The 20,004-nt window shown below is 52.0% G+C and overlaps 2 protein-coding genes across 13 annotated transcripts in view; one reads left to right on the top strand and one right to left on the bottom strand.

The window, feature by feature from the left end:
• Positions 1 to 8,134: 8,134 nt before the first annotated feature.
• NR2E3 (nuclear receptor subfamily 2 group E member 3) lies at positions 8,135 to 11,792 on the top strand. 4 transcript variants are annotated; one of them, XM_005513304.3, is made up of 8 exons: positions 8,165 to 8,352; positions 9,195 to 9,345; positions 9,824 to 9,927; positions 10,014 to 10,268; positions 10,351 to 10,532; positions 10,725 to 10,956; positions 11,034 to 11,139; positions 11,217 to 11,488. In XM_005513304.3, exons 1-8 carry the CDS (start codon positions 8,295 to 8,297, stop codon positions 11,347 to 11,349), a joined length of 1,221 nt encoding a protein of 406 aa, XP_005513361.2. In that variant the 5' UTR covers positions 8,165 to 8,294; the 3' UTR covers positions 11,350 to 11,488. The 4 variants fall into 4 exon arrangements, with proteins under 4 accessions (XP_021136336.2, XP_005513361.2, XP_021136339.2 ...); XM_021280664.2 differs by having other exon boundaries at positions 10,348 to 10,532; XM_021280661.2 differs by having other exon boundaries at positions 8,135 to 8,352; positions 10,348 to 10,532; positions 11,034 to 11,792.
• A 3,477-nt stretch (positions 11,793 to 15,269) lies between these two features.
• Positions 15,270 to 20,004, bottom strand: part of MYO9A (myosin IXA) — a 160,932-nt gene continuing 156,197 nt past the window's right edge. For 7 of the 9 annotated variants that reach the window (XM_065076270.1, XM_065076272.1, XM_065076276.1 and 4 more), the window contains 5 exons: positions 19,581 to 19,704; positions 18,772 to 18,825; positions 16,965 to 17,167; positions 16,619 to 16,761; positions 15,646 to 16,255 (listed from right to left, as the gene is read on the bottom strand). In XM_065076270.1, coding sequence (XP_064932342.1) covers positions 15,774 to 16,255; positions 16,619 to 16,761; positions 16,965 to 17,167; positions 18,772 to 18,825; positions 19,581 to 19,704 — 1,006 coding nt within the window. In that variant the 3' untranslated portion in view covers positions 15,646 to 15,773. Of the gene's footprint in view, positions 16,256 to 16,618; positions 16,762 to 16,964; positions 17,168 to 18,771; positions 18,826 to 19,580; positions 19,705 to 20,004 lie in introns of all 9 variants that reach the window. The other 2 variants (XM_065076277.1, XM_065076273.1) reach the window with 2 other exon arrangements.

Below are 20,004 nucleotides of genomic sequence, written 5' to 3'. Positions count from 1 at the left end.
CATCCAGCTCTGCCGAGCGCAGCGATGGGGCGGCCAGAAGGTTTGTTACAAGATTGAGTTGCGTATTTTTTTCTTTAAATAGCTGCATATATGAGCTACTTACACTGCAGAATGCAGGGGTACACTGATATAATCATTATTCCCCTTTCTACATAGGGAGAGGTTTGCATATATAATATACCCTCAAAATGCCATAAAATTAGAACTTTCTTAGCTGGTCTCCAACAGGAGGATATAATCAGTGCCATATGTTCTTTATTTTCGTGTGCAATTATGTACGAGAAGCATTACACCAGAAATTTGAATGCAATTCTGGTCTCAGATGCCCGAGCAACAGGAAAACAACAAGTTAAAAGGAACGTATGCACACTATAACGGAAACAAACGGGAGGCTAAAATAAATTAAGTGCTTCTTAGTTTTAACAATGCTAACACGGAATATTCAAAGGTTGAGCACACTCAGTTAAAAGTCTTGATTATAGCAGCCAGGCATATTCTTTTAATGGACATCAATATCTTCTTTCACTTTACTATGAACAGTCCCAAAATTCCCCTCGTTTTCCCAGAAGCCAACAGCACCGTCCCTACATAACCTTTTTTTCCTTCACCTTCTTTTTTTCCTTCCCCTTTTTCTTCCCTTTTTTCCTTCTTTTTTTCTTCCCTTTTTTCCTTCCCTTTTTTTTTCTTTCTTCCTCTTTTTTTTTCCTTCTTTTCTTTTTCTCCCCCCCCTTTTTTTTTCCCTTGTTGTCCCCAAGCTGGTGGCTGCAGTCTCAGAACCCCTTACCAGGTTCCTGGTGACAGGTACCCTTGGGGTGTTTGGTCTCTTTGCCTATTGTTTGTTGTGTCCAGCCTTTTTATTTTATTTTTACTCTTTTTGTCCCATTTTTGCAGGTGTGTGGAGGGAGCAGAGTAAAACCAAGGAGAATGTGGAAGCCTGTGGTGTGTAACTTATTTTCAGGCTCCTGGAGGCAGGAGATGAGGTTGGTACCCTTGGTGAGTGTTCATTCTTTTTCGTGCTGGGGTTGGGGATTTTTATTTTAAATTTTTATTTTAAATTTATTATTTTTTTTCTTTTTTCAGGTGCCTGGATGAAGAGGAAGATCAACAACCACTGGAGGAAGAAGGAGCCCTGGGGGGTGAGTATGAGGGGTTTTGTCATGATTGGGGGCTAGAGAACCTGTGTGAACTTATCTTGAACGGGGAGGGTGGGTTTCATGCCCTCAAATGGTGGTTTGTGGCAGGGGGGTCACTGGGTGGGCCCCCTGTGAGTGGGTGTCTGGGAGGTGGCCCTTATGACTAGGACAAAGGGACCCCTCACTCCTGGGAACCCACCTCCCTGGGATGGGGGCTCCTCTTGCTGGCACCCCAGTGCCAGGCAGGGGGAATGAGGCAGCACTGAGACCTGCTGCCCCTTCACCTTGGGGGTATTGAAGATCTGCTGGACCCGCAGGACGTTGGTCCTGTGAGAAGATGCCCAGGGAAGCGCATCCTTGTGGATAAAAATTGTGGGGAGGGAAAGGGGTGTCGGGGGAGAGGGTCACTGGTGTTTAGGTTGCTCCATGGTGACATTTTTGCCTCTTTTGTCCCCATTTTTGTCTCTGGCCTCAGCTCACAGCTCTACCCTGGCTGAAGGCAGCTTCAGCTCCTGAGCGCTTGGCTTTGTCCTCGCTGGGGACTCTGCTCGGGGACTCTGTCCATCCTGAGCTGCTGATGTTGGTCAGAGAATCACAGAGTCATTTGGGTGGAAAAGACCTTTAAGATCATAGAGCCCACTTGTTGCTCTAGTGTTATCATCAGTATCGCTGTGTGGGTGCAGATACAACGAGCCTGAATTTAATTAATACTCCATCACATCTAAAGAAGAACTTTTTCCAGATTGGGTGAATCCATCTTGATGCTTCTTACACCTTGCATGCTTACACTCACACTTGTTGAATGGGACAAGTTATCCTTTATATTTGACTATATACAAATTGAGCCTGAATTTAGTTAATGCTGCATTACATTAAAAAAAACAAACAAAAAAAGTGGACCTGTTCCTCACTGTGGGGGGTGCTGAGCCCCCTGAGGCTTCAGGTCGCTCTGAGCTGGGGTGATGCTGCTGGGGGGGTCACAGTGGAACTGTCTCTAAGAATTGCCGAATTATCGAGGTTGGAAAAGACCCTTAAAGTCATCAAGGATCCTGGAGCAGAGCACAAGACACCGTGGCTCTCAGATGTCACCATGTGCGCTTGACGGCATCTTGCAGCGAGAGCTGCCTGAGAGCAGGAGCTGTGGGTTTGTCTGATGGGACACACTGATGATGCTCTTATGGTACCTGGAAACAGCTGCTGCCATTTGGGCATGTTTTTGGGGTCCCTCTCTTGAGGCGCAGCCCCTGCCAGCCCAGCACAGCCCCCACAGCCAAGATCAAGTCCAACCCCAACAAGGGTTGTCACAGCCCAAACACAAACCTACCCCTGTGTGCAGTTTGGCACAAGTCTTGACAGCAGCTGTGGCTGTTCGTGCATGGGGAGCACTTTACACTCTGTATTTCCCCCTTGTGTTTGGGGAATGTAGGGAAGCTGAGGATGCCTGAGCTCTACAAGGGAGGAAAAGTGAATTATTATCAGCAGTTCTGACACTTAACACCATGTGAGGTGTCTCTCCTGACTTTACCTCCCCACTTCTACTCTGCCCTGGGTGGTCTGAATTCCAGCATCAATAACCTCTAAGGGAATGTCTCCCTTCCCCAGCACAAACAGCAGCACCAGGCTGTGGATAAGCACCGAGTCCATGCGCAGGAAACAAATCAAAACCCAGAGAAACTTCCCAGGGCAAAATAACATTTGTGCCAAGCTTGGCAAAGCACTCACCTCCTTTAGGGCTAAGTTAGTTAATTAATGCTGCCTAGAACTCAACAACCAAGGCAGCGCACAGAATGAAGTGGAATAAAGCGGAATGATGCCCAAAGGCTCTCCCGAGGTGTCCCCTGAGGACTTAGTGACACTAATGCTGGTTGTGATGGATGTGGTAAAGGTGAGGGGACCTGTGGCCCATCCTGCAGATGCTTGGTGCTTGAGAGAGAGGGAAGGGACATCAGAATCCACATCAGCACACGCATGAAATGCCAAGGCAGGAGAAATGCCCGAGGCTGAGCCACACTGGCCACCCCACGGGCACAGCTCCAGTCCAGGATTCCCCATTTTATCCATACGGGTTTGCCCAGCAGTGCAGACACAACCATCCATGTTACGCACAGTTCAGAGATGCAGCATGACCACAAACCAAACCGCCTGTCCAGCAGCTGATGGCTCAGATGCTGCTGCCTTGAGCAGCTCTGGGGTTTGGAAATGCAGGACTGCTTCAGCAGCTGTCAGAGAATCACTTTGGTTGGAAAAGTCCCTTAAAAATCACCAAGTCAAATCATTACTCCAACACTACCAATTCCACCACTACCCATGTCCCTGAGAACCTCATCTCCGTGTCCAACCCTGCAGGGATGGTGACTCCAGCACTGCCCTGGGCAGCCTGTTCAATGCCCCACAGCCCTTTGGGGAAGAAATTGTTCCCCAGATCCAACCTCAATCTCCCCTGGCGCAACTTGAGGCCGTTTCCTCCTCTCCTGTCACTTGCTATTTGAGAGAAGAGACCAAATCCCCTCGTTCCCACTTCTTTTCAGGTAGTTGTAGAGAGCAATCTGCTCTTAAAACCCCCTGTTTGCTCTTAAAAAAACCTACACCCTTCTGCTGTCACCAGGAGCTGCTGCCTCGATGACATCTCTGTCACCGTGACTGTCCCCAGGAGCAGGGCCCAACATGTTCTCATCGCTCTCTTCCCCCAAGGCCACTGACACCAGGGCACTTGGAGGCATTTGCAGGAGCAAAATGAACCATCGCAGGCTGCAGGACAAGGTTTATGTGCTCTGTCTCAGGGGTAAAGGAGAAATAAAAGAGATTTTCCCCACTTTCTAGGCCAAAAGAGGCTAAGAGGAGCGAAAGTGCTAAAGCAAGGCTCCTACTCAGCACTGAGAGCAGCTTCTCTGAAGGGCTCTGAGACCACCGGGGTTTTCAGGGCATGGCCTGACCCGTCCCTCTCTGAACACCCATAAACACGCAGCCGACTGCTCAGAGACACCAGTTCTCACACTGTGCCCACCACAACTCCCCAAGGCGGACGCAGGTCCCGTCTCCTGCTCTGTTCACAGTGAGTCACCCACAGCTCAGGACACTCAGAGATGCTGCAAGCACCGGCAGCGGTGATATAAAGCAACAGGGACCAGCTCACCACTGTGCCGACCCGATTAGCCCATCCACTTTATCTGGGAGAGCACTTAGTGGCATCAGGAGATACTTAATAATGCCTGGAGCTCACAGCAGTGCTGGCCCCACCACAAACCAACTTCTCTAAGCTCGCTGCACTAAAACATCCACCAAAGAGCCACCCTGCATGGACACCCAACATCATCCTTATCTCATAACTACAGACACCAGAGCTCTGTGAGCTGCACACCAGTGCCGGTGACCCCAAGGTGCCCGAGACCAAATTGATCCCCCAAGCCCGTGATGGCCAGAGGAGGCTCAGCCGTCCCCTCCGCAGGGATCTGGCAGCACCAACCCGACCCCGAGCGCTCACCGTGTCTGTTCCGGTTCTGCTGCTGCTGCTCCGGGGGGGTGTGAGCTGGTGGGAGGCAGGAGAAGGCTGGTCTGCGCCCCAAGGGGCCAGAGATCAGTTTGGATGGAACAGACCATCAAGATCATTGAGTCCAACCATAACCCACATCCACCACTGCCACATGTCCCTGAGAACCTCATCTCCATCTGTTCAACCCCCCAGGGGTGGTGACTCCAGCGCTGCCCTGGGCAGCCTGTTCCAACCCTTTCTGGGAATAAATTGTTCCCAATATTCAGTCCAAACTTCCCCTGGCACTGTGGATTTGATCCCTTTCAGGCCAAGGAAAAAACAAGGCTGTGGCCTTAACTGCACCTCATGCAAGACACAGGGATGGTTTTAGGTGGGTCTCGCATCCCCCTCCCCTTCCTGGTGCTTGTTCTGCCCCCCTAGACCTCCCAGCACCCCTCAAACATCCCCAGAGAACCCCAAAGACCCCTCAGCCCTACAGACGCTTGGAGGGGAAACCAGTGAGGCAAGTGGTGATTTTAATTCACTCTCATCACCCAGGTCATCTCCTGGGGGCAGGTTTTCACCTTTAGGTACCTAAAGACAGAGGGATATGATCCAGGTGCAACTATCGGGGTGCAACCCCCCCCCCCAGGTGACAGAACCCCAGAGGCTGTTTGTAGGGGGGTCAAACAAGTTGGGCTCCCCCCAGCACCACAGGGCCCAAAGGGAGGAGAACACTCATCTCCAGGGACAGGGGAGGAACCAAACTCACCCCCAGTGCCCGTTGCAGCAAAGCCAGACAGGATTTGCACCCCCAGCCCTCAGGGGAGCCCCCAATCTGCTCTCACCCCCAGAACCAGGAGAGAGCTGAGCCCAGGAGGGATCCATCCCTCCCCACAGAGCCTATGCTGCCCCAGGGAGGGGCAGTGAATTAACCCCCTGCTAAAGAAGTACTGATAATGAGCAGGTGTGAGCGCAGCTCACAGGGCTCGATCGAGGGGACCAGGTGACTTCAGCCCCAAACAGCCCCTTGACAATCCCTGAAAACCTCCTGGATAGGCCAAAAGCCTTGACCATGAACCCTACCAGAAAGTTAATATGAGATTAACAATAGATGAGAAGTCTAGCAATAATTAACTTTCAATTGCAGAACAAAACCTTTCCTGGTACTGAGAAGAACCACGGACAGTTGATTAATTAGTGTTTACTGCTAAGTTTGGGGGACTGAAGTAAACTTTGCTCATTATAATGTCATTTTAATACAAACCCACACCTCCTCGTCGAAGGGTACCCACCTCCAGGAGACCTCTGTTCACTGAGCATGTGTAGAAAGACTAATACTATATAACTTGAATGCCCTGAGGGCATGTATATAGTAATAAGATTTTGTATAAATGACTGAGACTTCTCTGTTGCTGGGATGCTGGTCTGACCCAGCATCCAGACATGTGCAACTCTGTAATAAAATAAATATATCTTGTCTCTGTGTGCAGAATTTGGCTGATTTGCATGCGCACCAGGCAAAGAACCCTGTTGGGGACAACATCTCCCTGTCTCCCCCCATACCTACTGCCCCAGTCGCAGGCTCGATCACCAGCTGCCAACGGGCTGTTGGGTTTTGGGGAGTTGAGCACAGAGCTTTTTGGGATGGCCTCGGTCTGGCAGTTCGGAGATGGTTTGACCTGCTGTCATTGGTTTTCCACCACGATCCAACCTCAACCTCCCCTGGCGCAACTTGAGGCCGTTTCCTCTGCTCCTGGCGCTTGTTCCTGGGGAGCAGAGCCCGACCCCCCTGGCTCCAAGCTCCTTTCAGGCAGTTCAGAGATCAGAAGGTCTCCCCTCAGCTCCTGTTCTCCGGCTGAACCCCCCAGGTCCCTCAGCCGCTGCATCACACTTGTGCTCCAGCCCCTCACCAGCTCCGTTCCCTTCTCTCCACTCGCTCCAGCACCTCAAGGGCTTTATTGGCATGAGGGGCACAAAACTGATGCCAAGATTCAAGATTTTGCCTCAGCAGTGCCCACCGCAGGGACAGTCACTGCCTTGGTCCCAGGTGAAGTTTTAGCACCAGGTTGGTGGCTGAGGAACAAGAGAGTCACTCCAGCAAGACACCGCAGCACTTGGAGGAGCTGCCAGTGCTGAAGCTTCAAGTATTTCTCCTGTGCCAACCATGAACCTGAGAAAAAGAGCCACATGAGGAAGTCGGCAGTGACGGCTGGGCAGGGTGAGGTGACAGCTTGCTCCTGCCGCATTAGCCCAGCGTCATAATTCTGCGGAGGGAGGAGGGCGGCCGCTGCTGCAGATGGCGGCTGTCAGAGATCTGGGTCAGGGCTGGGGCCTGAGGCGGGACGGGGGCTGCAGGGTGGGACGCGGCACCCCAGGGGGACGGGGGTCCTGGGGGTGGAGGGTGCTGCAGGCAGGGTGGGGGAACTGTGATGCAGGTGAGGACGGAGCGATGGTGCAAGCAGGAATGGAGAGAGGATGCAAAGTGGGGGTGATGGAGCGATGCTGCAGGCAGGAGAACATGGAGCGATGCTGCAGGCAGGGGGATGGAGCCATGCAGTAGGTGGGTGTGACAAACAGGTGACCCCCCCTCAGTGCCCAGATCCACCAGTGTCACTGCCACCAGCCTCAGCAGGGACCCACTGCCAGCGTCCGTCCCCTGGGACACCTCCACAGGGGCCACAGATGGCAGCAACAACACCGAGGCTGCAGGCTGAGCCCCCCAGGGGACACAGGGAGCTGGGGACCCCCAGCCACAACCCAGCCCAGCCCTGGTGACAACCCGAGCCAGGTGACAGTGGCCACCCACCATCCCCCTGAGCTGGGCAGGGGCGGTTTAGCAGCTAAAGCCCTCAAATCCCAAATTGTGCTGCCCTGTCACATCGAGGGTTTAGCGGCAGTTGCGTAACCCCGGGAGCCACCTGGCCCCCACCCGCTGCCGTGTCAGCAACCCCGGCCCAATGCCCGGGGGGGCCCTGAGACCCCCCAGCAGGGGAAACTGAGGCACAGGGGGTGCTCTGTGTCGACTGTTGGGGCTAAGCTGCTTGTGGGGGGCGCTACTGAGCATTCCCCCTCCCCTCGCCGTCAGGGCCGGTAATTAATTACTTGGGGCAAGGAAATTACCCCCCTTAATTACCACTTTTCGTTATTCCCCTCTAACCGCCTTAGCAAAGGGCTTATGCGCTTATAGGACCTGGTGGGTTCCAAGCTGGGGGGAGAAACATGGGGGCTCCCTCTCCTGAGCCCCATCTCCCACCCCCACTGCAATCTCGGCCTCACAGTGTTAGGTGGGGGTTACACGTGGTGGCAGGGTGACACCCCCACGGTGGCCCATGGTGACACGGGGGAGGGGAGGGAGCGGAGGAAGTGGCTTGGGTGTCGCAGGGTTTAGGGTTACAGGGCTGGGGCTCAGCACCTTTTTAATTCTTCATCGCGTGGCTGATTGATCCGTCCACCCCCCCGCCCTGCGCAGACACTAAAGATTAAGAGGGTGACAAAGAGGCGGCTGCTTACACAGCGCCCGCCACTAAGCTGCCTTGAAGAGAGCAAGGCAAGAGCCCCGCTGCCCGCAGAGCCGCCAGAGCACCCACCACCTCGCCAGAGCACCCACCGCCTCGCTGGAGCCTGGGGCACCCACCGCGGTGGCAGCTGGAGGGAGGGGACAGGGACAGGTCAGGAACGGCAGGTCCGCGATGGCCGCGTCGCCAGCAGGGTCGGTGGTGAGCGCTGGGCTGGATGATAGTCCCACTGGTAAGAGGTTCTGCTTGAGCGGGTGTGACAAGGTGGGACTGTGGTCACTGGTGGGGTGTTTCTTCAGGGTGGCTGGGGTCCTCATCGTGGTCCTTCTCCAAGATTCTTGGGGTTCCTATTGTGGGCCCTTAAGATGTCTGGGTTCCCCATCATGGTCCTTATCTGGAATCCCTGGGTTCTTAGTTCTCCTCATAGAATCATAGTTCTTCTCCAAGATACCCAGGTTCCCCATCATGGCCCTTCTCCTGGATGCCTTGGGTCCTCAGCTGTCACCCTTCTTCTATCGAGATCCTCCCCTGGGCCAGGGTTCCTGCAGTCCCCAACCCCAATGCTCTCCGTGATGCCCACAGTCCTCATCCTGATGCTTCTCCAGGATCCCCGTGGTCCCCAGCCATGGCCTTTCTGCAGGATGCCTGTAGTCCTCAGCCACAACCCCTCCTGGATGTCCCTGCTCCCCAGCCCTTCTCCAGGGTCCCCACGGTCCGCTGCTGTGACCCTTCTCTGGGATGTCCACAGTCCCTTGCTGGAATGCCCAGTGTCCCTATCCACAGCCTTTCTCCAGGACACCTCCAGTCCCTGCTTGTGGATCTTCTCTGAGATGCCTGGTGTCTCCTCACTGGGACACCTGGTGTCTTCATTCCTAGAGACAACATTCCATGCCCTCATCCCGCAGCATCCCAGGCGCTGGGGTGTGTCCCCATCCATGTCCCTGAGCTGGACCAGCAGAGAGGGAAGCCACCCCCCTTCCCAGCCTGCTGGCGGGCAGTGGGGACGGGTGGCAGGGACAAGGGACATTGGGGTGTCCTGAGTCACCCTGACCTCCGTTGGCTCCGCTCCTGCAGGGCTGAGCCCGGCGCCCGGCAAGGCGCTGAGCCCCGTGCTGCTGTGCAAGGTGTGCGGGGACACCAGCAGCGGGAAGCACTACGGCATTTACGCCTGCAATGGCTGCAGCGGCTTCTTCAAGCGCAGCGTCCGCAGGAAGCTCATCTACAGGTGGGGATGGGGCTTGGGGGTCCCTGTGGGGCAGGGACCCAGGGCACAGGCACCCAGTGGTGCATGGACTAGGGGGACAGGGACGCAGTGGTGGAAGGACCCATGAGATGGTCACCCAGTAGGGCAGGGACCCAGGGGAATGTGAACTCAGAAGTGCAGGGACCAGGGGACAGGCACCCCATGGGGGGGTGCCCAGGGCACCCACATGGCCAGGACACCCATCAAGGCAGGGTGTTGAGTGGGACAATGCACCCATGGAGGGGACAGAGCACCCACCGGGTGACACAGCGTTCATTGGGACAGGACACCTGTTGGGGACAGGGTGCTCATTGGGGCAGGGCACCATTGTGTGGAGTACACCTGTTGTGGGGAGACAAGACACCCAAGAGGGACCAAGCACCCCCAGAATGTGTCAGCCCTGAAGGTAAGACACCCCTGAAGGACAGGGGCCACGCCAGGGTGTCACCTCTCCCCACAGGTGCCAGGCGGGGACGGGGCTGTGCCCGGTGGACAAAGCCCATCGCAACCAGTGCCAGGCCTGCCGGCTCAAGAAGTGCCTGCAGGCCGGCATGAACAAGGACGGTGAGAGGGATGGGAGGGGACACACGGTGACAGCTCAGGGGGGTGACAGCAGGGCAGCCGTTGCTGACACCGCCATGTCCCCGCAGCCGTGCAGAACGAGCGCCAGCCCCGCAGCACAGCCCAGGTCCGGCTGGACAGCATCGAGCTGGACACCGAGCTACCCCCCGAGCACGTGGCCACCACCCGGGAAGTCCCCCCAACTCCCTGCCCAGCTCCCCGTGGTCCCGGTGCCACCATCGCTGTCACCCCAGGCCCCCGAGTGCCCACGCCGCCCACCAACCATCGCTTCATGGCCAGCCTGATGACAGCAGAGACCTGCGCCAAGCTGGAGCCTGAGGATGGTGGGTGACCACTGGTGGTGAGGGGACAGCCAGATTATCCCCATGGTGAGCTCACCACCAGCATCCTCTTCCATCCCAGCAGCCGATGAGACAGTGGATGTGATGGGCAGTGAGCCGGAGCGGGCAGCTGGAGAATACCAGGTGGCACCGTACCCGGCGGCCAGCCCCGAAAACGTCTATGAGACCTCTGCACGTCTCCTCTTCATGGCCGTGAAATGGGCCAAAAACCTGCCTGTCTTCTCCAACCTGCCATTCCGTGACCAGGTGGGCTTGGGGACCACCCTGTGGGGCAACAAGGACCCCCAAAAAGTGTGGGCCATCAGTGGGATGTGGATAGCTGGAGCATCTCAATCTTCAGGGTCTTGGGGTCCCCACTCCAGATGATGCTCTTCAGCCCAACCAACCGTGGTGGCTTTAGGGGTGACGGGGGTTTTGGGGCTCCCCCCGTGTCCCCAGGTGATCCTGCTGGAAGAAGCATGGAGCGAGCTGTTCCTGCTGTGTGCCATCCAGTGGTCCATGCCCCTGGAGAGCTGTCCCCTGCTGGCTGTCCCCGAGCCGGCCCCGGGGAAGCTGCTGCCCACCGCCCTGGACATCCGCGCGCTGCAGGAGACCCTCAGCCGCTTCAAGGCCTTGGCTGTTGACCCCACTGAATTTGCCTGCATGAAGGCCGTGGTGCTCTTCAAACCAGGTGAGGGGACCCACCAGCACCCACTGCCGCCCATCCCCATATCCCCACCCTGCACTTTCACCCCCTTGTCCCTGCAGAGACCCGTGGCCTGAAGGATCCCGAGCAGGTGGAGAACCTGCAAGACCAGTCGCAGGTGATGCTGGGGCAGCACAACCGGTCGCACTACCCCGGGCAACCCGTCAGGTACCATTGTCCCCACCTCCCCACAGGTAACAGTGGGGGTGGTGACACCCACCCACGGCCACCGCTCTGTCCCCCAGGTTCGGGAAGCTGCTGCTGCTGCTGCCGGCGCTGCGCTTCATCTCCTCAGAGCGCGTGGAGCTGCTCTTCTTCCGCAGGACCATCGGCAACACCCCCATGGAGAAGCTGCTGTGTGACATGTTCAAGAACTGACCTCTCCCCTCCACCTTGTCACCCGGCTTGTCACCCTGTCACCCCCACTCTGGGCTATCACCCAGGGAGGTGGGAAGGTGCCCATGGTCACGTCTCCAGGGTGGTGGCCAGGACCACGGGATGCTGCTGGTGGCTGGGACATGGGGACAGCTGGGGACAGCGGGATGTCCCTGAACAGGTGGCAGCTGCACCAGGAGCATGTCACCAGGGTGGCTCCCCTGATGGCTGCCGCTGTCCCATGGACCCAGGAAAGGCGCCCTTGCTGTGGCACCAGCACCCGCGGGGACCCACTGGCGCCAGGGGGTGACACCATCCTGGTGGCGACACCATCCTGGGGGTATGACCCCAGCCTGGGGTGACACCGGCCAGGGGTGACACCACCCTGGGGCTGGGTGCACCCCTCATCCTGCAATCACTGCCCCTCACTCCTGGGCTGTGACTCCAGCCCTGTGACCCCAGGGGACATGTGGGGACAGGCCCTCATCCCTGTGTCCCAGGGGCTCCTGTTTCCGTCCCGCTCCCCTTTTATACGCGGAATAAAGAGGGTTTTGCAGTCAGACTCTGTCGCCAAATCGGGGTCCCTGTCCTGAGTGTAAATAATCTGAATTTAAAGAAATAAAATCATTTATCTGAATATTAGAAAGCTAAATATAAATAAGATGTATGCAAATGAGATTAATTAAATAATCAGAATATAAATATTCTCAAGATAAATATTCTCAATATAAACAAGAAATCACGTGGGTATCAATAAAATGTAAGAAATAATCTGAACAGCAGGGGAATAAAAGAACCTATATAGAAAAGAAACAAACAGAAATAATCTGAATTAAATAATCTGAAAACAAATACATTGATGATAAATTATTTGAAGAGAAATGAAATAAATATAAATAATCTGATTAGAAAATAACTGAAAATCAATTATCTGAATAGAAATAGGATTACTAGAAAAAAAGATTAATAGAAATAGATTAATAGAAAAAATAGAATAATAGAAATAAGATTAATAGAAATAAATTAAGAATAAGTTATATGAACAGAAATATTCATATATCTCTATATTCTCTGGACAAGCAGCAGCGGCCCCGGGGCACCAGAAATTCTTCGTCTTTATAGAATTACACTTTTATTTCTCTTTTTTTTTCTTTTTTTTGTCCTTTTTTAAACAATTTCTAGCGCGGATGACACAGGATAATATATCCTCTTACAATACAGACTTTGTTTTTAATTTACACGCAGCAGACTTATAAATTACTTTAAAAAAAATGCAATAAAAATAAGAATAATTAACAGCACGCGGCCCCTCTCCTTTCCAGTAGTAAGTACATTCATGCCGCTCCAGAAAAGCCCATTTTTTGCCCCAAAATCCAGCCCTTTGCCAGGAAGGAGCTGTGGGAGATACCTACGCTGACACCCAGATTATACACATATATATATATATTTATTTTATATACTTTTCTTTATATATATATAATATATATATAAAGAAATATTTTTTCTATATATTCTATATACCTAATATCTATATTTCTTCATATCTATTTTTCTATGAAGAACCATGTTTTCTATATATATTCTATATATATTCTCCCCATATATAAAGGATATCTATTTCTTCATATCGATTTTTATATGTATATAAAAAACCATATAAACATATGTTCTTTATATATAATATACATTTCTCTCATATTTCTTTACATATATGTAAATACACTATATATAAATATAAACACATATTTATATATAGAAATTCTTAAATGGGCAGGGAAAAATTTAATGCAATATAACAAGGGCAAGTGTAGAGTCTTGAATCTGGGCCGAACAACCCCAGGTTCCAGTGTAAGTTGGGGAATGACCTATTAGAGAGCAGTGTAGGGGAAAGGGACCTGGGGGTCCTGGGGACAGCAGGGTGACCATGAGCCAGCACTGGGCCCTTGTGGCCAGGAAGCCAATGGTACCTGGGGTGGGTTAGAAGGGGGTGGTCAGTAGGTCAGAGAGGTTCTCCTGCCCCTCTGCTCTGCCCTGGGGAGACCACACCTGGAATATTGTGTCCAGCTGTGGCCCCTCAGTTCCAGCAGGACAGGGAACTGCTGGAGAGAGTCCAGCGCAGCCACCAAGATGCTGAAGGGAGTGGAGCATCTCCCGTGTGAGGAAAGGCTGAGGGAGCTGGGGCTCTGGAGCTGGACAAGAGGAGACTGAGGGGGGACTCATTGCTGGGGATCAAGATGGAAAGGGGGAGTGTCAGGAGGATGGAGCCAGGCTCTTCTGGTGACAACCAGTGACAGGACAAGGGGCAATGGGTGCAAAGTGGAACACAGGAGGTTCCACTTAAAGATGAGAAGAAACTTGTTTGGGGTGAGGGTGGCAGAGCCTGGCCCAGGCTGCCCAGAGGGGTTGTGGAGTCTCCTTCTGTGCAGACATTCCAACCCGCCTGGACACCTTCCTGTGTAACCTCATCTGGGTGTTCCTGCTCCATGGGGGGATTGCACTGCATGAGCTTTCCAGGGCCCTTCCAGCCCCTCACATTCTGGGATTCTGTGAAATATAAAGGCTATATACTATATATAAAGAATATATACTATATATAAAGAATATATATAGTATATACATACTATATATAAAGAATACATACTATATATAAAGGATATATATAGTATATATATACTAAATATACAACATGTAGTATACATACTATATATAGTATACATACTACATATATACTCTATATATATACTATAGTGTATATGTAGTATATATACTATGTATAGTATACATACTACATATATATAGGTACTGTATACAGTATAGTATATATAGTTACTATTATATATATACATATTTATGCATAGCATCTGTATTCTTTATTATATAGTATATCTATTTCTTTTTAATATATTTATATATATAAAAGAAACATAGAAGTTATATAAAGAAATAGATCCTTTATATGTATTCTTTTATATCCATTTTTATATATAGAATATATATTCTTTTATATTTTCTATATATATAGAATATATTTTCTTATACATATATTTCCTTTATATATATTTTATATTTACATATATATAAGAGAAATATATATATCTCAAAAGAAATATACATATATACATATACTTGAAGGTGCAGCTAAGGCCAGAAATCAGAGCCCCCTCCTGCCCCAGGGACCCTCGGCTGGTCATTTTGAGGGGAATTTCGGGGCTTTTAGCTGAAAAGGCTCTAAAACCGATGCTGTTCCTGCTCTCCCTGTGGCATCCGTCGCCTTCCCCCACTGAAAACAAACTAAAATTCAAAATGAAATAAAAATAACCATTAAACCCCCAATAAATAAACCATCCCTCAAAGAAACGGCACTTCGGGCAGGGGAGAGGGGACGAAAGGGCTGCTCGGCAAAACACAAAATACCCAGGAAAATGGAATTTTTCGGTATTTCTCCTCTTTTTGGCAGCGTTCAGGGAAAGGACGATGGATGCTCTCCATGTGCAGCCCAGCTGCAAGGACTGATCCAGCCTTGATTAATCTAATTAGCGCCCCGGGGTTCCTAATTGTGCCTTTCCAGAGGTTTTTCCAGCAGCTGGAGCACCTCCGGGTGCCACCGAGGGCGACGAAGATGACATGGGAGGGATTAAGAGGCGAGTCGTTAGCGTTGCTAATTAGCTCTGTCATGGGCATGGCTCTGAAATCGTGCTAATTACACCTCCAGGGGCTTCTTGTTCCAAGTCAAATTGGATGTATAGAGCAAGGGAGTAGCGGCAAGTGACGGGTGACGGACGGTGACACCGGTGGTGACACCAGGATGGCTCAGCCCATTGCTTCCCTCCTCCCCAGTCAAAAAATAATAATAATTAAAAAAAAAAAAGAAAAAAATAATAAAAAAGTCCTGTCTGGGCAAAAATACTAAAAACAAAACAAAACAAAATTAAAATATATATATTTACACCAAACTCCAGTATTCGGCATATAAACAAATATAGCTTCAAGTAGTCTTTGATTATTATTATTATTTTTTTTTAATACTGATGGTCTCCAAAAAAAAACCCAAAAAAAACAAGGAAAGGTGGTTAAGTCACGTTAAAAAAATTAAAAAAAAAAAAAGAAAAAGGTGATTTTTGGCAGATTTTAACGCGTTTCCATGCGCTCGGCGTTGGTGTGGATGAGGTGGTTCCAGCGTGGAGGGCCACGACGCTTGGGATGCTCCCGCTGGGTTTTCAGGCTCTGTTCGGCCCAAGGGTGCTCCAACCCCCCCGAAGGTCTGAACCCCCCTAAAACCACTAAGGCCACCACTAAAACTGTCCACCACTGGCCTTTTTAATTAAGAATTCCTCCTCCTGGTGCTAACGAGAAGCCATCGGGTGCTGCCGGTGGTGCCAATGTGGAGGACATTCCTACGCGCAACACTTCCCCAGGGTGGAGCATCTTCAGACCATGAACTCGTTGCTCCCCAGGAGGACGAGGGGTTGGGCGGTGGTGCAGTCGGCCTCGGCGTTTCTCTTGCGTCCCCCTCCTGTCCCCCCGTCCGGGGGCTCTTTGGTTTTTGGGGGGGACGTTTTGACGCTCTTCAGTTTCTGTTTGCCTTTCTCTGGGTTGAAGGTCCCACGTGTGGTGAACTGAGGCCGGTCCTCGGGGTGATGCAGAGGTCCTGTGAAGCCCTCGGGGGTCACCCGGGTTTCGGGGGGCTCACCGGACCCCCCCGCTCGGTAGAAAGGTGATTTGGAGTACATCTGGAAGCGCTTGCGGGGCAGGTGGGGCAAGCAGGAGGTGGACGATTGGGAGGAGGAAGAGGAGGAGATGGAGGCATCTGTTGCGTCCGCCGGGTCTGGCCGCAGCCGGGGGTGTCTCCGCAGGCGGCTCGGCCCCTCCACCTTGGCGGGGCGCAGGGAGGGAAGGACCACATTTCTCTCTGGGGTGGGGGGAAGGACAAACCTGTCATATTAGCTTTGCCCCCCCAGGGACAGATGATGTGAGACCATGATGTTGCCAGCATCTCACATCACTGGGGATGATGGAGGAGGCCTCACTGCCCCACCAAAGCTGGGGTGCTACCACCCACCTCCCCAGGTCTGCGTGTTTTAACTCTTAAGCCTCCTCTTTACACCCATTTAAATGGCTGTACATCAAGACAGGGCAAGAAAAATAAACTCCCACCAACCTGATCTAGTGGAAGATGTCCCTTTCCATGGTGGGACAGTTGGACCAGATGATCTTTGAAGGTCCCTTCCAACCCAACTCATTCTACAACAAACCCCAAAATGCCTGGATGTACCTGAACGATCGGAGATGGCGCCTTCGGAATCAAAGTTCAAATTTTCGGAGCTATCGGCGGTGCCGATGGAAGCTTCGGACTCGAGGGTTTCGTCGTCAGAGGCGCGAGGCTCCAGTGTCAGCATCTCGAACGTCAGCTCCTCCCTGCCAAAACCAACCCAGAGCCATTGACCCAATGGGACCAAAAAAGTGGGGAGAATAAAGGTATGAGTGTACACCAAGAGATGATGGGGGAAAGGAGTCGTCCAGCTCACCCTGTGAGCAGTACGTCAACCATATGATGCCAAACAACATTCATAGGTCACCTACAGGTAGGGAACATGGCTTGAACTCATGGCCAGACTCACTTTTCCTTCTGCAGGCTCTCGATCTGCTCAGTCAGCACCTTCTCCTCTTGCTGCATGGCCGCTTGCTGCTGCTCTGTCACCTCCATCTCCATGGCTTCCTCGCTGCTCATGGTCTCCTCGGGGACGTCCGTCACCGAGGGCAAGCGTACAGTGACAGGAGACGTCGGGCTGGGGTAGGCGCCACGTCGCACGCGTCCTTTGCCCTGAAGATAGATGACGGTGTCACCACCAGCACCAGCCAAGGTGATTTTGGGGACATCTTAGGTGCCAACAACGCTGCTCTCCTGAGGTGCAGAGATGGCCCTGGCCATCGGTCCTCAGTGTGCCACCACCGCTCACGCCTGGGACCCTCCAAAATCTCACCCCAGGCTGGGAGAGGTACCAGAAGGACTCAACACATTGGAGGTGGTGAGGATGGAAGTGGTGAAGATGGTGCTGATGGACCAAGTGCAACTTGGGACTTCAAAGCAAGCTCAGCTGGTGGCAGGATGGGTTTCTGCAAAGCCTGTAGCCCGTGCAATGGGAAGCTTGACCCGCCTGGTGGCCGTGTTGGTTTTGGGTGGGAGCATCACCAGGGCTTTGACTCCAGGGCACAGGTTTTAGTGTTAGATCGCGTCTCGCATTCTTCCCTCACCCACCCTTGGTATTTCCAAGGGTCTGCACCTCGGCAAATGGTCACTCACACCTAATCCCTTTGCTGTGCTCTGATCTCACGTACATGAGATCCAGAAACCAAGACCATGTCCAATGGTCCATTATGAGACAGTAAACGTGAATTTTTGTGACCATGGTTCAATGGGAAGGTTTAGTACAGCAGTCCCTGTGCTGAAAACCACTGAAGAACCACCTAATTTTTTAAATACTAAAAGCAATGATGAAAACTGACTCAAATGGGGGTGGTACACATGGAGGAATATTATATCTGCAGCTGCTTTATCCTTTCAAGGATCAGCTCTATGGATCTGCTCCGCGCAGTAGGAAAAAAGATGGATTTTTGGGGTTGAGGGATGGAATAGACATTAAAAAACTTTTATCCTAAGTGTTAACATAACCAGACACACCTCATCTTCTAAATTCAAGGTCCTGAACTGACCAGGACTTAGGAGATGCCACCTCATCGCTTGGTGACCTCCTCCTGGTGACCCTCACCCAGGATGAACCTGCCTCTCCCTTGCAGTTGAAAATCTCTTTGCAATGCAGCTTTTCTCCCCGTAGGGTTATTTAAACGCTGTTTGCAGGGGAAAGGAGACTCCCCTTTCTCCTTTAAAAGTGAAATTTGCTCCTTTTTACTCCTTTAATCTTTGAACGTCTTGACCTTGCATTCAAGGAGGTGGTGGTGCTCCTCCTCCAAGGCGGTGGAGGACACCTTTGGATGCCTCGTGGTCCTCGAGGCAGCTGAGCTGGTGGTTTTATCACCACCCTGCGATACAGCAGCGCTGTAAAAGCAACTCAATGGCATAGATGGATGCTGAAATGCACCCTGACGGCAAAAACTGGGGTGGGAAGGGATGAGTCAAGCAAAGCAAAAAAGAGGGAAGCACAGGATGGAAAAAGAAGAGAAAATAGAAAAAAAAAATGGGTAATAAGGGAAAAAGGGGTTGGAAAGCAGTTTTTTTGAGGAGCTGTGAACTCCTGCCACCCTGGGGACCCGTGGGGGACACGGTGGCCCCGAGAATCAGCGTCCGCTCAGGGACGGGACGGGCAAATCACAGATGATGGCCGGTGGGACGAGGCTGGAATGAGCGGTGGTGACAGACAACGGAGGGACGCGGCGGCTGGCGCGGGGCGCGCTGCAGCGGATACATACCGGGATTGAACTGCGGGTTATGCTCATAAATCTAACTGCAATTAGTACGGGTTTCTGGATTAGAGAGGAGATGAAAAGGAAAGCAGAAGGTTAGAGTGCGCATGCCGTCGTCCCTCCAGAAAAACTGATTTTGTTCATTTTTGTGTTGTTTTTTTTTCTGTTTAACTGGGATGAGCAGGGCAGCTCTGCAGCACCATGACCTCGGGCAGTCCCTGCTTGGATTTCATCCCCAAAAGAGTCAACATGTTCCTGGAGAAGCACAGCTTGGCACCCAAGCTGGGGACAACCACGCTGTGCTGAGTCCGTCCTTCTCCCGCAGCCCAACAAGCCAAGCACAGTGTGTCTGCAGCCCACTGGCCCCCGGCAAGCATGGAAGCTCAATGAGATGGGTTTGAGGCCCCCAAAAAGGCTCTACAGGAGCAGGGTGAACCTTCAGGGAGCTCATTTTGGGTTCAGATAATGCACCCGAGCACAAAAAAGGATGGTCCGGGTCTCCCATGGGGTGACGTTGAGCTGGTCAATGAAAGGCTTGACTCAACCCAGGACCAAACAAGCTCAAATGAAGGTGGAAACATTGATCGGGAGTGTCTGAGCTGGAGTGACCAGGTTTCCACGGACCGTTCCCATGTCCTCGTGCTATGGTGTCACTCGAGGAGCCGCCACAGGGCTGAGGGTCTTTGTCCTGGGGGAGATGGTGTGGGAGGTTGCGAGGGGTTTGGGAGGCTGGAATAAGCAGGAGAAGATCAGGGAGGGTTGCTTTGGGGGCAAGGAGAGGACAGGAGGGAATGGAGACGGTTTTGGCTTCTCACCATCGATCTGCGGATCAAGGAGAGGCGGCTCTTGGCTTTGTTCTCCGCAAACTCCAGGCTGTTGATGTCCTTGAGACGAGCCTTGTATTTGTTCATCTGCTCAATCACGATTAATTCTACGCAACTATGGGGGAAAAACCCAAAAGAATAGAAGGTGGGAGGAGGAGGTTATTTTATCTGGGTTGTCTCTGTTTTACCTGAAGATCTGTTCTGATGGAAAAAGACAGAGGGGAAATCTCCAGCTGGCAATCAAAGAGTAGCAAAAATTCCCCTAAAAGTGTGATAATGGGCTTGGGATGGATCAAAGAACTTGGACTAGAGAAATTCAAGACCTCCAAGGATCCCACCAGCTCCTACCAGCTGGGTCACCAAGCATGTTTTGGTCTTTGACAATTTTAATAGCCTTACTGGAGGTAAACCCACC

This window comes from Columba livia, chromosome 11, assembly GCF_036013475.1.
Source record: "Columba livia isolate bColLiv1 breed racing homer chromosome 11, bColLiv1.pat.W.v2, whole genome shotgun sequence".
Classification (NCBI taxonomy): domain Eukaryota; kingdom Metazoa; phylum Chordata; class Aves; order Columbiformes; family Columbidae; genus Columba; species Columba livia.
The sequence above is the reverse complement of the archived record's forward strand: the minus strand, read 5'-3'. Positions and strand labels throughout refer to the sequence as shown.

Excerpts from the sequence above, each read along its gene's own strand:
- NR2E3 (XM_021280661.2), top strand. The coding sequence starts at position 8,295 with ATGGCCGCGTCGCCAGCAGGGTCGGTGGTGAGCGCTGGGCTGGATGAT. Across the intron at positions 10,533-10,724 it reads ACCTGCCATTCCGTGACCAG|GTGATCCTGCTGGAAGAAGC; the intron begins GTGGGCTTGGGG and ends CCGTGTCCCCAG. Across the intron at positions 10,957-11,033 it reads CGTGGTGCTCTTCAAACCAG|AGACCCGTGGCCTGAAGGAT; the intron begins GTGAGGGGACCC and ends TTGTCCCTGCAG.